This window comes from Emiliania huxleyi (genome assembly GCF_000372725.1).
Source record: "Emiliania huxleyi CCMP1516 unplaced genomic scaffold EMIHUscaffold_9, whole genome shotgun sequence".
Taxonomy (NCBI): Eukaryota; Haptophyta; order Isochrysidales; family Noelaerhabdaceae; genus Emiliania; species Emiliania huxleyi.
The window spans coordinates 1,219,211-1,232,523 of NW_005195301.1; the positions used below are offsets into that span (position 1 = coordinate 1,219,211).

The window sequence follows — 13,313 nt, forward strand, 5'->3', positions numbered from 1 at the left end:
CCCTTGTTGAGCAGGAGTTTGAGGTCTGCGGAGAATTTGCCGTCCTCCTCCTCGCCCAGCACTTCTCCTGTGCTCGCCGAAGAGAGGAGGGGTGGGCTCACCGAACGAGACGTCTTAGATCGTCTCCTTGGCGTGCCGCGCCTTGACTTGCGCCACGCGGACGCAGTTCGACACGACGCCGCTCAGCGGACGGCCTAGCTCGCCCGCGACCTTCTGCCGTTTCTCGAGCGGCTGCGGGTCGAGGCTGGGGCGGCCCGCCGCGGAGAGGCCCACCCCAGCGAGGGAGGCGAGGGGGCGGTAGGAGCGGTCGACGGGGCCAAGCTCGTACCCCTGCGAAGACGAGGCTCCTCCTCCCGCCGCCGCTAGCGGCGTCGGCCCGCCGTGACGGCGGGAAAGGAAGTCTCCAGCCCCTGGCTCCTGCAGCGCCTCCGCTATTGCAATCTGCTGGTCAATCTCAGTGAGTGGGGTCTCGCCACCAGGCGGCACGACTATGTTGCCCGCTGCGTAGGGCACCTCTGCGACGGGCATGACAGCGGACGACGAGGCGCCCCCGGCTTGCGGCGGACCTTGCGGCGGCTCGAGAGGAGGGGGTCCTCCCGGCGGCGGCGGCGGCGGCGGCGGCGGCGGCGGCGGCGGTCGCATGGACGGAGGCGGGCGCGAGTCAGCTTCCTCCTCCGCCTCGAGCGGCCGCTTCATCGACGAAGACGCAGCCTCCTCTTGCGGCCGGGCGGCGGGAGGGGGTGCGGACGAAGTCGAGGACGCAGCCTCTTGGGGCCGGGCGGCGGGGGGGAGTGCGGGCGAGAATGAGCCGGAGGCTGGCTGCTGAGCCGGTTGGAGGGAGGGAGGGAGCCGCAGCGTCACGAAGAAGCGTCCGCTCTGGCGCGGCTCCACCTTCAAAATGTTGACGCCGGCCGAGTCGGCGCCGGCGGCGTAGTAGTGGGTACCAAACCGTGAGCCGCTGGCGAAGCCGGCGGCCGTCTTGAGCAGCTTGTCGTCGCTGATGAGCTGCTCAAAGGAGACATTCGTCCCATCGGGCGGAGGGTGGTGCTGCATGCTCTTCTGGCAGGCCTTGTCGTACTTGAGCGGCGATGGAAGACTGGCCAGCCTGGCGTCTTTGTCGCGGTCGAAGGCGAAGACATTGACGTAGGCCGCCCGCGAGTTTGAGTAGGTCTGGACGTAGATGCGGTCCGCCATCGCCGCCGCGCTGCCGAGAGAGTGTCGCAGGCCAGCAGCAAAGCGAGAGTGTCGTGGGGCCGATCTGAGTGTGAGTGATTGTGGAGTGAGTTGGTCTTCTCGTGTGAACAGCGTTCCGAGCTCAGCTGTAGATGGACAGAAAACTGCAATTCCCTTCCCCCCTCGGAGGGGGCCGGAGGAGGCGTACCCCGAGGACCCGCTCTTTCCCCTTCACCCCTCGGAGGGGGCCGGGCGAGGCGTAACCCGAGGGCCCTCGCCCGCTAGGAATAGTCTTCCCTGACCCCGCCCGCCTGCCCGCCTGCCCTGCCCGCCTGTGGCCGATAAGATCTCTTCACCTTCTCATTGGTGGAGTATAGGTACGAGGGTGGTGTGGCATCTCTTGCGGGTCTCGCCAGGGGCGCCTGCCAACCTCGCTTCGTCGAAGCGGCGCTTTGTACCCACACCCACCCCGCCGCATTCGTCGCCGGCGCGCGACAGGCTCCCGTCGGCCGGACTGCCCTCGACGAGTGGGTGTCGCCAACCAAAGCGACACGCACTCAAGGGTAGTGCCGACGGGACGCGGCTCGAGGGCGACTCTCGCGAAGGCACGGCTGGCAACCGTGGCGTGGGGCTCGCGTTCGACAAGACCGGGATCGCTCTACCGGCAAACCTCTCGCTGACATGCGCGCCCCGTCGAGCTGACGGCGGGCGCGCTGAGGTCGCACGCCAAGCCAAGTTATATGCCAATGGCATGCGATCAAGAATCGGCCCACGCACCTCTGCTCGCATACGCTCACCCATAGAATTGTCACCGCCAGTGAGTGCGAGATAGGGCTGGCCGCTGGCGGCTAGCCCCTGAGGAGAGTGACCAGAGACACCTCACATGACCCCACACACGGTCTAGTCCGGCCTCGCGGTCGGCGGAGATTGCTAGAGGAGGAGCAAGCCTGCTCTAGCCTCGCATATTACCTCCTGTCGTCTGTTGTGATGTTGTGCCCTTGTTTGTTTCTCTTGGCACCTTGGAGTGCTGGGGGGGGCGACAGGAGGAATGTGGCCCTGAGTTATGTGTACGCCAACTCAGGGTGTGTGGCAGCCAGCTGGCTGTGTGTCTTGTGAGCTTGTTTGTGTCTGTGTGTTGCTCGTGCGTGTCGTTATCATCTGTCCCGCGTCCACCCACACCGCGTTGGTGTCCAGTCCGAGCCTGGCTGTTCTTCACCTTTCTACCTACCTACCTAGCTAAAGGTAAACTTCGCCATATAAGAGGGCTCCCGCGGCGATCAACACCGCAACTCCTTTTCTAAACTTTTTGTTTTGAAGACCTCGATACTTAGCGCACTGCTCGGGCGAGAGCTCAAACACGTGCCGCGTCTCGTCTTCGCCGCCGGCTACGCGCACAGACACAGTACGCGGCAGCGCCGACACGTCAACCCGCGTGTACGTCAGCGACGGGTCGCGCACGCCGCACGAGGCGCATGCGTGCAGCGGCAGCGCGTGCGCCATGCGCTCGTCGCTCCACTCGCCCAGCAGCCGCCGCTTCGTCTCGTCGGAGACGTGCACGAAGCGCTGCAGCAGCGCCGCCGTCTCGTCCTCGGGCCGCTCCAGGTCCATGACGACGTTCGTCGAGGCGTGGAAGCGCGTCTCCAGGTCGATGGCCGCCTGCTCGGCCGCGGCGAGCTTGCCCTGGTCGACGCACATGCCGCACACCGCGTGCGCCGGGCAGCCGCACTGGCCGCGTTGTGGGCGCACGGTCTTGGCGACCGCCGGCGCTGCGCGCCGGTCGTGCTGCTCACGCTGCCGGCGGCGCTGGTCGCGCGCCTGCCGATCGCGCGTGTTCGCGGCGGCTGCATCTCCTGCTCGTTTCGCTCGCACCCGAGCGGCGGTCGCCAGGCGCTTCAGGTCGGCGGTGCTGCGCGCGCGGCCGTCGGCTCTGCACAGCCACATGTCCTCCTCCTCGGCAGGCTCGCACGGCTTGCCGTCGAACTGCGGCGGGAACCCGCGACGACGCTTCGCCCAGGCCGGGCACGATGGTGCCGCGACGAGCGGCGTCGAGGCGACGGCCATCGATGGGTCCAGAAGACTTGGAGACACTTCTAAACCAAAAGCGAGCACAAGTGCGTTACATGGGCATGGCCGGCGTTTCTGCACCGAACGATCTTACTTTCGGTCTATCGAAAGTGTTGATCGATAACATCTTTTTTTGGACGCCAGTTCGTACTAACGACCCTCCGACACCCGCCGAGGTACGGAGAAAGTTCGTGTGCCTGTGCGGTCGTTTCGTGGACTTGACGGGTCGGCCGCGGTGGGGCGGCAGTGGGGGGTGGGGGCTGGGGGAGTTGCGGAGATGTTGTACCAACTAGAATGCAAAACCCTCTCACGTCTTCACTAGGGTTCGAGCCCTTTTTGCGCCCGCGAGTTTGAGTATGTCTGGACGAAGATGCGGTCCGCCATCGCAGGCCGCCGCGCTGCCGAGAGAGTGTCGCTAGCCACAGCAGCAAGCGCGAGAGTGTCGTGGGCGAGGTCTGAGATGAGTGGATGGTATTGTCTTCGCGTGTGAACAGCGTTTCGGCCCAGGGAACGTGTCTTTCGAGAAAGGGATCGGCGGCGGAGTCTCAGAACGAGGCCGAGGAGAGCGATGAGTCAGAGGATGGAACAGCAGGAGAGAGAACGACGAGAGTGGGAAGAACGCGAGGTGGCATGAAGGTCGCTGCGAGAATTGGTTGGCGAGAAACTGCTAAGAGAGAGAGAGAGATAGGACGAGGTAGACGCCCGAGGGTGGGCGACGGCTAGCACCACACTCCCCTCCTTAAAATCCCTGTCTGGTGGCGGCATGCCGTCCTCCCATCCCTCCCTTGGGGGGGGCACTTGGAGGTTGTCTGTTTTCTTTCTTTTCCGAGAGAGAGATTTTTACAATACCAAACAACTCTAACACTCACACGTCATGTTGTTAATAAATAAATAAATATAAAACGGACACACCAAACAAGGGGTGGGAGAAGGACAGGGTCCCCACCTGCGCGAGCAGGATCTTGTAAGGACGATCAGGGACACAGGGGAACGGGAGCGGGGAGCGCATCGCGACACAGAGGGGGGCTGGGCAGGGTTCACCCACACGACAGGGTCCCGGTCATTTTCTTCTTTTCAGGGAGTTTTGTTGTAAAATTCTTTCTTTTGTGTCTTTGCGGAGTCAGAAGAATGTCCTTGCCCGAGGAGAGCTTGATGTAAACTCGAGGGGCCAAAAACCCAAAATACGCGCTGAGAGGAGAGCGGAGTTGCGCCGAGAGGCGAGAGAAGCCCAGAGAGCCAGAGGCAGCGGCGGCGTCGCAGAACGAGGCCCCGAGGAGAGCGATGAGTCAGAGGATGAAGCGGCAGGAGAGAGAACGACGAGAGTGAGAAGACCGCGCGCGGCGGCATGAAGGTCGCTGCGAGAATTGGCGAGAGACTGCAAAGAGAGATAGAAGAGGATGTGTGAGCAGCGTCTCTTGGGCCCGAGGTTATGACTTTGTTTACTTGCGTTATGAGGTAAGGTCTGGCGAGGCTCAGGACGCGGTCGTCGGTGATTCGGAGAGAGGGCGCTCTCTGTGAACAGCGTGCCGCTTAACCGCACCCATGAAAACAATTCACAAACCAGCGCGAACTTGGTGGGGGCGGTTCACGAACCAGTTCGCGAACCCAGTTCGCCAACCGGCGGTTCACCGCCGGTTCGCCAGACTCGGTTCGTTCACGGTTCACGGTTCGCGGCGGGTGTCGCGGGAGGAGTCGGTTCACGGATCACGGTTCATTCACGGACTCGGGGTGGGGGCTAGACTGGGATACTCGCAAGAAGAGTGATCATGGTGCTAACTTGAAAACGCCGATCGCCGAGTTTTGCGTTGGGGCCATTCCGTTCCGAACACTCCGGCAGCATCTCCGCCCCGTCCCCCCGCGATACACTGTGGCTTGTTGCAGATGCACGTGAGATAGAAACGTTCACTTTTAGCGCGTTTCGCGCATCTAAGCTTACTAAAGCTATATACGCGCTGTACAGCCATGCCCAGCTGCCCGGGGCCGGCCTAATAGACCGGGAGGGATGGCCCGACGGGGAGCACGAGCAGCTGAACGGTGCTTCGTTGAAGCGTGTCTGGCGGTCTGACTCGATTGGCACACGCCGCCTGATGGGCGGTGTGTGCCAATCACTCGTCACCAGCTCAGCGGTGGCGCGGGCGGGAGTTCCGCTGCTCCCCGTGAGTTGACATCAAATAGTGAATAACGTTTTGTTATGGTTCTATCTCACGTGCATTTGCAACAAGCCTGTGTACAGTTCGTAACGCTTCAAAAGCTGAGCCACAGCAGCGCACAGGAGACACGCTAGGGCTAGATAGGAGCATGTGATGAGCAAAATATGATAGGTTTCGTCAATTATAGACAATTTGTAGAGTTTCGTCAAGGCTCGTATGTCGGCAAACCTATGCATCCCGGGTTTATCGCTTCCCGCGCGCAAGCTTCTTATTCATCTCCCGCTCATAAGCCGTACGCTTGCCCGATGCGGCTGCGACTGAGTCGGCAATAGATGCGGCTGCAAAGGCGGCGGCCGAGGAGGCTTCGATCTGGAGCTTATGCCTCTTCGCCTCGTCGTAATCTTCCACCGCCACTGCCTCCATCTTCGCCTGCTGCAGAGCTTGAATCTCCTGCGCCATTACCTCTACCGCTTTGGCAGTCGCCGCCTTTTTCTCTGCCGCTTTCGCCACCGTCGTGTCGATCTTGATCTTGATCTTTTTCGCTTGGTCGTAGTCCTCCTGTTGCACCGCCGCCTGCTTTGCAAGCTGCAGCGCTTTAATTTCCTGCAGCTCTGGCATCTCCTCTGCCGCCTCCGTCGCATTGGCCTCCGCTATTGCCGCCGGCTCCGCCTCCGCCTTGGCCGCCGCATCATGGCCGTCTGCTTCCTCATCCCGCTCCCGTTGAGCTCGCCAGCTTGCAAGCGCGCGCATATACGTTTCGTTGGTGCAGCCATGGGCAACGAGGTGCTCCCGGACGCGCCCTGGCCATCCTCCGTCTCTCTGGGTGGGCAGGCACCGTCCCGCGACGGAGAGACCGTCGTCGATGCCGGTGCACTCGCGCAACCAGGGCTCCCGGCCGCAGCGCACGGCAGGGCGCATCTCTTCGCCGAGCGCCCCGCAGTTCGGCAGCCGGAGCATGACGAGCTCTGCGCGCACCTCCGCGGAATAGAACTCCTTGTGGCCCATGATCTGCAGGCTGTCAAACGGCAACCATGTCTCCCACCACGGGGCAAACGGCACCGCGCTCGCTGCCGGAGCGCCCTCGGAGCCGCCGCCTTCAGCGGACCGATTCGCTGCGCTTGCGACCCTCTCGCGGATGTAGACGGACCCATTGACGCAGACCGCCGCGTGCGTACGCGTCAGGTTACGGGTGATAGCCTTTGCCTCCGCGGTCCCGACCACTTTGGTGCGGCCCACGTTTACCGACACGCCGGAGCCCTGCGCAAAGTAAAACCACGCCACGTCCCCGTTCGGCACGGCACAGTGCGTCACCTCAACCCAGCTGTGGCTTTCGGCTGGCCTCCAACGATAGACGCCGCCGTTGTTCGTGCGGCGAATCCAAAGTGGCCTGCCGGTAGGCTCGTAGTAAAGGTGCTGCAGCCTGTAGAAGAGCGGCAGCGGGTATCTGTTGTGGCCGAAGTTGCAAGTGCCGCCGGCGGCTACAAGGCGCTTGAGCGTGGCGTTGGTCAGAAGCGTTGGCCACAGGAGCTTGAGGCTCTGCATCGGCATGCGGTCGCGCGCCCCGTAAAGTGCAATGGAGTAGCTTTCGACATCCGCTGGGCGCAGAAGTTCGTCGAGCATCCTTTGGTCGCGGTCCAGCTGTTCGTAGACGCGGGCTCGCGCCTCAGCAGCTATTGCGGCGACATACTCATCGACGCTTATGTTCATCGCGGCGAGATTCGCTCGCGTATGGCGCCCGATGCGGCCATACGCGCAGACAACGACCAGCCAGCCAGCGCTCATGCGTCCAAAGGCTTGACCTGGAGATCCTGCGTGACCAGCAGGGTGATATGAGATGTGAACGGCGGCCACATCACACTTCTCCCTTTCTGTCCCTAATGTGTTCACACCGACATGAAATGGAATCTTTCCGCCGCCCCTGCCCTGTCAAGGCATTAAAAAACCACCGGCTGGCCAGCCAGGAAGCGCTCACAGGGCTTTGAGGCGCCTTGTCGCGGTCGCGGATAGGCGGTGACCCAAGCCGCCAGTGCTCGTCATTCCTCAAGGTAAAACTTCACTTCACAGCCTTGTTATTGAGAAGAAGATACCTCCTATGGCGCTGTGCGCTGGTCTGTGATTCACAGAAGCCCGGGTTGTGTTCTTTTTTTTCAGTGCGCGCCAGTCCCGTGCCCAGTGTCGTGCGAGGGAGTTTGTTGTAAAATTCTTTTTTTGTTTGGACGCCGTATCGAACCATCGTACTACTTGGGCCTTATTAACCGACCCTCCGCCACCCGCCGAGGTCGATGTCGAAAGAGGCTTACCTGTCTCTTTACGCGGGAAAGCACAGTGGGAAAGGTCGTACGGTCGTTACGACGCGCCCGTGGACGTGGCCTCGACGGCCGCGGGCCGGGGTCGCGTCGTACCACCGTTAGAGGGGGCGCAGCGTCCTAATCTAAAATCCGAGGATTCAGGATTCAGGCATCGCTTCAGTGAGGCCAAAGTGAGTTTATGGATGTGTGAGAACGGTGCGGGACACGAGGAGTCACGCGGACCGACTCGTCGGTGACTCTGCTGCACGCCGTTTAAGAATTTTTCTCAGCGTGAGCGAGATGTGGAAGAGTGCCACCGTCGGGTAGGACGGGTCGGCCCGGCGGAGTATCAGAGTGGCCGTCGTGGTCGCGGCGAGCAGTGCCGGCCACTCCGGGTCCGGCGCCGCGTCGGCACCATGGGAGCATGTCCACCGCCACGCGCCACTTCGCGGTCGCAGGCCAGCGCTGTTGTCGCCCAAAACGCCGCTATGTACCTTTTCGGGCAAACCTTTTCGGGCAAACCATCGAGCTGTATGTCGATTTCGACTTGACGGCGGCATGGAGGCCTCAATCAGAATCACGTCTCCATATGCCGCCGTCAAGTCGGAGCCAGTCAGCGGCGACCACAGCGCTCAGCAGAATACAGAAAGGTACATGGCGAGCTCTTTTCAGAGTCAAGCGATTGCGCGAAATCCCACAGTGGTGGATCGGAGATGTTGTACCAGCTATAGAATGCAATACCCTCTCTCAGCATGTGGAGGGTCGCGCGCACACACAGGGGCGGCCCCTCTAAAGATTGCGCACACACAAGAGCCCGCAAGAGACCTCACCCCCTTCCTCTTCCCCCTTCTCTGATAGGTGATGAGACACCGTGGTGTGCACGTCCATGGGCATGACGCTGCGCGAGACGACCCGCCCGTCCCAGCCCTCGCCCCTCTCACCAGCGACCGTCCCGGCGAGAGGGGCGTCGACGTGTTAGGCGCGCTCGTGCAAGCCTCCAAACTCGGCGTTCGCGAACGCCTCCCCGAGACCCTCTCTCAGGGAGGCGGCGTCCGTGTACTCGGGCAAGTAGAGCTTGTTGCCGCACGTCTGCGCCGTCGGCAGCTTTGCGCCGTTGTGCTGCGGCAGCACCTCGATCTCGAGCGAGGCGAGGCCGACCGGCGGCAAGTGCGGGCAGGCGGTGACGAAGTTGAGGAAGGCGCGCCGCTCGGCGTGCGCCATCGCCTGCAGCTCGTCGATGAGGAGCTGGTACACCTTGGAGTGCTTCGTATACCCGCCCGCCGGCAGGATGTGCCGCGACAGCTCCGCCTCGGTCCACTCGATCGATCCGGTGCCGCAGAGCGTCGCGCGCAGCTCGGCCAGCGTGAAGGGCGCGAGCCTACGACACGCACAGCGCGAGGTTGGCCGAGGGGAGGCGGGCCGAGGGGCGCGACGCGGGAGGGGCGGCACGCGCGCCGGCTGAGCGGAAACACCTCGTCGAAGCCCGCGCGAAAGGCGGCCGCCTGCGGGGCGAGGGAGGTTCGGGGAGGCGTCCGGACAGAGGCGTGCAGAGCGAGGCGATAGAGGGGAACGTCTACAGGCCGTGGAGGCGAGGGGGGAGAAGGGGCCGCTTGCCTGCTCGGCGACGCCGTCGGCGAGCCACAGCTGGGCAAGTAGGTGCACAAACTCGCGCAAGCTCTCGGCCGTCACCTGGAGAAGGAGGAGGTGGCGTAGTGTCGGCGGGCGGCGCAAGTTGGAGGGGAGGGGAGGGGAGGGGTGGTTGTGGTGGTGTTGATGGTGGTGGTGGGAAAGGGGGAGGGGGGGGGGGGGGGGAAACGCGGACCTCAATCTCCTCGCCGCCGGCGCAGAGCGGCGCGCCAGTGAGCGGGCACGCAAACGTGGCCCCCGTCGCGGCGAGCCAGTCTGCCAGCGACATCGGGGCGCCCAGCCCCATGCGCGCCACCGCAAACTCCGCCGCTGCCGCCGCCGCCGCCGCGCTGCGCCGCGCCGCGGGGTCGTCGTAGCCCGCGGCGGCGTCGGCGGCGGCGAGCTCGCACGCGACGGCGGCGTAGGCGGACGCGACGCCGCCCGTGGCGCCGGCGGGGGGCAGCGCATCGTAGGTGAGGCTGCCGCCGCGCACGAGGTGGAGAAAGTCGAGCGACAGGGGCAGCGGGACGATGAAGTCGTCGCGGCACGCCTTCGCGGCGAGCCGGCCGAGGAAGCGGAAGCGGCCGCGAACCGCCTCGCGCACCGCCGGCGGAGCCTCTGGCGGGAGCGGGCGCGGGAAGAGGGAGCCGGGGTGCGAGATGAAGCCCTCGGGGTCGATGCCCGCGTGCTCGGCGAGCCAGAGCGGCAGCTCGGCCTGGTGCTTCGCCTTGAGCAGCTCGTTGGCCACCGCCGAGTAGAAGTTTTGCGTCACGCCCGAGCCGAAGCCGCTCTCGCCCTCAAACTGCACCTCGAGCGCCGACGCGCAGCCCGCGTGCAAGCCCATCAGCCGCTCCGCGCTCGGCAGCAGCGCGTCGCGGCTGACGCGCGCGATGTCGGAGCGCAGCGCGCCCATCCGATCGCGTCCGATCCGGTCCTCCACCTCGGCCACCTGCTCCACCACCTCGGCGAGCGCCTGCGCGTCAGACGACACCTCCGCCTCGAGCCTACGCGGACGCGTCAGATGCACGCGTCAGATGGACGCGTCACGGACGCGTGCCGCGTGCAGCGCCACGAACCCCCCCCCCCCCCCCCCCCTCCCGCTCGAGCCTCGCGGCCTGTCTCTGCCCATCTCCGCCCATCTCTGTTATCTCGGCGCTGATGACTGCGCGCCTCGCGCGGTCGAGCGCGGCGAGCTCCTCGGCGTACGCGGCGCGCACCGCGGCGACGCCCTGCTCCTGCGACCAGTGCAGCGCGCGCGAGACGCCAAAGGAGGTTGCGTGGAAGTAGCGCGCGCGCGAGCCGGGCGAAAAGAGGTCGGGGCAGCGCCGCAGCAGCACCTCGCACCATCCGGGCAGAGCGCCCGCCGTCACGGCGAGCGCGTCGCCCAGCTGCTGCTGCAGCTTGGAGGAGAGTCGCGGGGAGACGAGCTGCCGCCGCAGCGTGTCGGCCGAGCTGGGAGCCCCCTCGCCGTCGCACGCGCCGCCCATGCTGCTCGACGAGCGGGCGAAGGCGGGCGGCGCGCCGGGGGCGGACGATGCGCCGGCGCTGGCGGCGGAGGAGGAAGCGGCGGCGGCGGCGGCGGCGGGAGCGGCGGCAGGGGACGCGCCGGCGGCGGCGGCGGGCGGCGTGTGGTCGGGCGCGGAGGGAAGCAAGCGCTGCGCAAGCAGGCAGAGGGCGAGGAGGGCGTCGGTGAAGGCGCCATCCGTCGCGCCGCAGCGGGACAGGTCCGACGCGAGCGCCGAGAGCGAGGCGGCCGAGGGCAGCGGCGAGGCGACCTGCCGGGCGGCGCGGCGCGCACCCGACACTTCCCGGAAAGCCTCCATCACGGCCGCCGCCGCCGGGGCGACGCGCTCGGGCGCGCGGAGCAGCGCGAGCGTCGGCGGCGAGAGCGCCGCCTCGCGCGCGGGCGCGGAGGCGGACGCCCTGCGCAATTCTCGCAGCACGGCGTCCGCGCTCAGCTGGCCGGCGAGGATGCCCGCCTCAGCGTCGGAGGCGCTCCACGGCAGCGGCGGCGAGGCGGCGGCGGCGGCGGCGGAGTCGTCCGAGGCGGCGGCCGAGGCGGCGGGCAGCGGGTGCGAAGCGGAGGGTCCGGGCGAGGAGCTGGCGGCGGCGGTGCGGGGGACTTCCACCTTGTACCAGAGGTGCCAGACGGGCGGGCCGCTGCCGCGCGGCTTGCGGAAGCAGGGCGGCGCGATGCGAGTGTAGGTTGCGCGCTCGGCTGCGTCCATCTTGAGGTACTCGGCCTCGCACACGTCGTAGTTCTCGCCGTCCAGCTTGTACCGGTCGCCGAGGATGGGCGACATGCCCGTCCGGTCGCACGTCACGCCGGGGTGGTAGCCGAGCTCGCGCGGCGTCAGCTGCGCCCGCAGCGGCGACGTCTCGCGCAGCCGCTGCAGGCAGTGCAGCAGCGTCGTGCCCTCGCCAAACGCCTCCACCGGCGCCCCCTCGGGCGGCGCTGTCCCGTCCGGCAGCCCGAGCGAGAAACGCACACGGAGCCGCATCGGCGCGATGCCGGCAACCGCGCCAACCTCCGCCCGCGCGCCCTCCGCCGCCGCCTCCTCGCCGCCGCCGCCGGCAGCCGCGTCGTCGTCGTCCGTCTCCATCGCCTCGGGCGCCGAGCCGGCCGCGGCCGCCGCGCCGCCGTCCATCGGCACGTGGCCGACCTGGCCCGCGCGGCCGACGTGGAAAGCGGAGAGGGTGCGGCGCAGGTTGGCGGGCGCCGACTCGCGACCGCCGAGCTCCGGGTCGGCGCGCCGCTCCTCGCGCGACGAGAGGAACTGCTCGAACGTCATGAAGATGGCGGCGAGCGGGTTGAGCCGCTTCGACGCCTCCTCCTGCGGCACCGCGCGAACGCGGTACCCCGGCACCGCCGCCTCAAATGAGCCGTCGTCAAACACGAGCGAGAGGCCCCCTCCGGCGGCCTCGGCGACGGTAGCGGGCAGCCACTGCGCGCCACCGCTGCCGCCCTCGTCGCCGCCCGCCGCGCCGCCGGCGCCGCCGCCGGCACCGGCGCCGCCCCCGCCACCGCCGAAGGCGACCAGCCCCTGCACGCGGGAGAGCAGCGGGAAGCGCTCCGCCGCGGGCGGCTCGCCGTCGCCGCCGCCGTTGGACGACTCGTTGTCGACCTCGACCGCCACCATGAGCGTGTCCTTGAGCCGCGTCACCAGCGTCTCCGCCTCGCGCTTGGTCTGCCGGCGCGCCACCGCCGCCGAGCCCGTGTCGCGCAGCTTCTCGCCGAGCCCGCGCTCGAACTGCGCGCCGCCGCGCTCCCAGCCGCGGTCGCGCCAGCCGTAGTCGTCGTTGACGGAGCGCGTCATCGGCGCGCAGCCGGGCTCCGCCTGCCGCAGCGCGCGCCGCACCTCGGGCAGCACTTCGGAGAGGAAGAAGTCGACGGGCAGCCCCTCGGGGCACGAGATGGTGACCGAGTGGATGCGCGCGTCCGGGTCGGCCACCGCGCCGCGCGAGCCGCCCGCCGCCGCGCGCGAGCGCGCCTCGGCGAGCCGCTCCTTGGAGACGCGGCCGACGATGCGGTACTCGCGGCTCGCCATCACGACCTCGCAAGCCGCCGGCCGCGAGCCGGCGGCGCCGCCCGCCGGCGGGTCGTACTCGAGCGTGTGGAGAGGGAGCCGGAGCGGCGTCCCCACCCGCAGCCCAGTGACAGTCGCCCGCCGGAAGGGGAGGCCGCCGCCGCCGCCGCCCGCCCCGCCGGCGGCGGCGGTCGCCGCCGCGTCGCCGCGCGGGAGGGGCCGCTCCTCGATGACGCAGCCGACGAGCCGCTCGCAGAACGCGTCGTAGGTAGTGTCGTCGGGGGCGGTCGTGCGCAGGAGCAGCGCCTGCAGCTCTGCGACGCGCACCAGAGGGTCGATCGAGTACTGCAGCGGCGGCGCGGGCCCACCCTCGGCCTCCGCCGCCGCCGCCGCCGCCGAGGCGGGGTGCAGCGGGTGCAGCACCACGTGCAGCGACTCGCCGAGCGGTTTGAGCGCGTGCGCTGCCTCGCCGGCAGACGAGTAGG

General features: G+C 67.0%; 3 protein-coding genes across 3 annotated transcripts in view; all 3 read right to left on the reverse strand.

Moving 5' to 3' along the window:
* Positions 1-2,429: 2,429 nt before the first annotated feature.
* On the reverse strand, positions 2,430-3,268 carry EMIHUDRAFT_433209 (hypothetical protein; the record flags this gene model as incomplete). Its single annotated transcript, XM_005757851.1, has 2 exons — positions 2,503-3,268; positions 2,430-2,475 (listed from the first exon to the last, which is right to left on the reverse strand). Coding segments are annotated over exons 1-2 (777 nt in total), but the record flags the coding sequence as incomplete, so codon positions are not given.
* A 5,109-nt stretch (positions 3,269-8,377) lies between these two features.
* On the reverse strand, positions 8,378-11,926 carry EMIHUDRAFT_433216 (hypothetical protein). The gene is made up of 5 exons (XM_005757852.1): positions 10,472-11,926; positions 9,498-10,305; positions 9,290-9,364; positions 9,125-9,177; positions 8,378-9,053 (listed from the first exon to the last, which is right to left on the reverse strand). The coding sequence occupies exons 1-5, from the start codon at positions 11,902-11,904 to the stop codon at positions 8,651-8,653; spliced, it is 2,772 nt and encodes a 923-aa protein (XP_005757909.1). The 5' UTR covers positions 11,905-11,926; the 3' UTR covers positions 8,378-8,650.
* A 9-nt stretch (positions 11,927-11,935) lies between these two features.
* The window catches only part of EMIHUDRAFT_462013 (hypothetical protein), a gene marked incomplete at both ends in the record, with an annotated part of 4,130 nt that continues 2,752 nt past the window's right edge, over positions 11,936-13,313 (reverse strand). The window contains one exon of the mRNA XM_005757853.1: positions 11,936-13,313. Within this exon, the coding sequence (XP_005757910.1) occupies positions 11,938-13,313 (1,376 nt within the window).

What these genes read in the sequence shown, in the direction of transcription:
- EMIHUDRAFT_433216 (XM_005757852.1), bottom strand. Translation starts at nt 11,904, where the DNA reads ATGGAGACGGACGACGACGACGCGGCTGCCGGCGGCGGCGGCGAGGAG. An exon ending in GCCGCGCTCGACCGCGCGAG is followed by an intron (nt 10,306 to 10,471) that starts GCGCGCAGTCAT and finishes GCGTCCGCGTAG; the next exon opens with GCTCGAGGCGGAGGTGTCGT. An exon ending in CCGACGGCGTCGCCGAGCAG is followed by an intron (nt 9,178 to 9,289) that starts GCAAGCGGCCCC and finishes CTCGCCCCGCAG; the next exon opens with GCGGCCGCCTTTCGCGCGGG.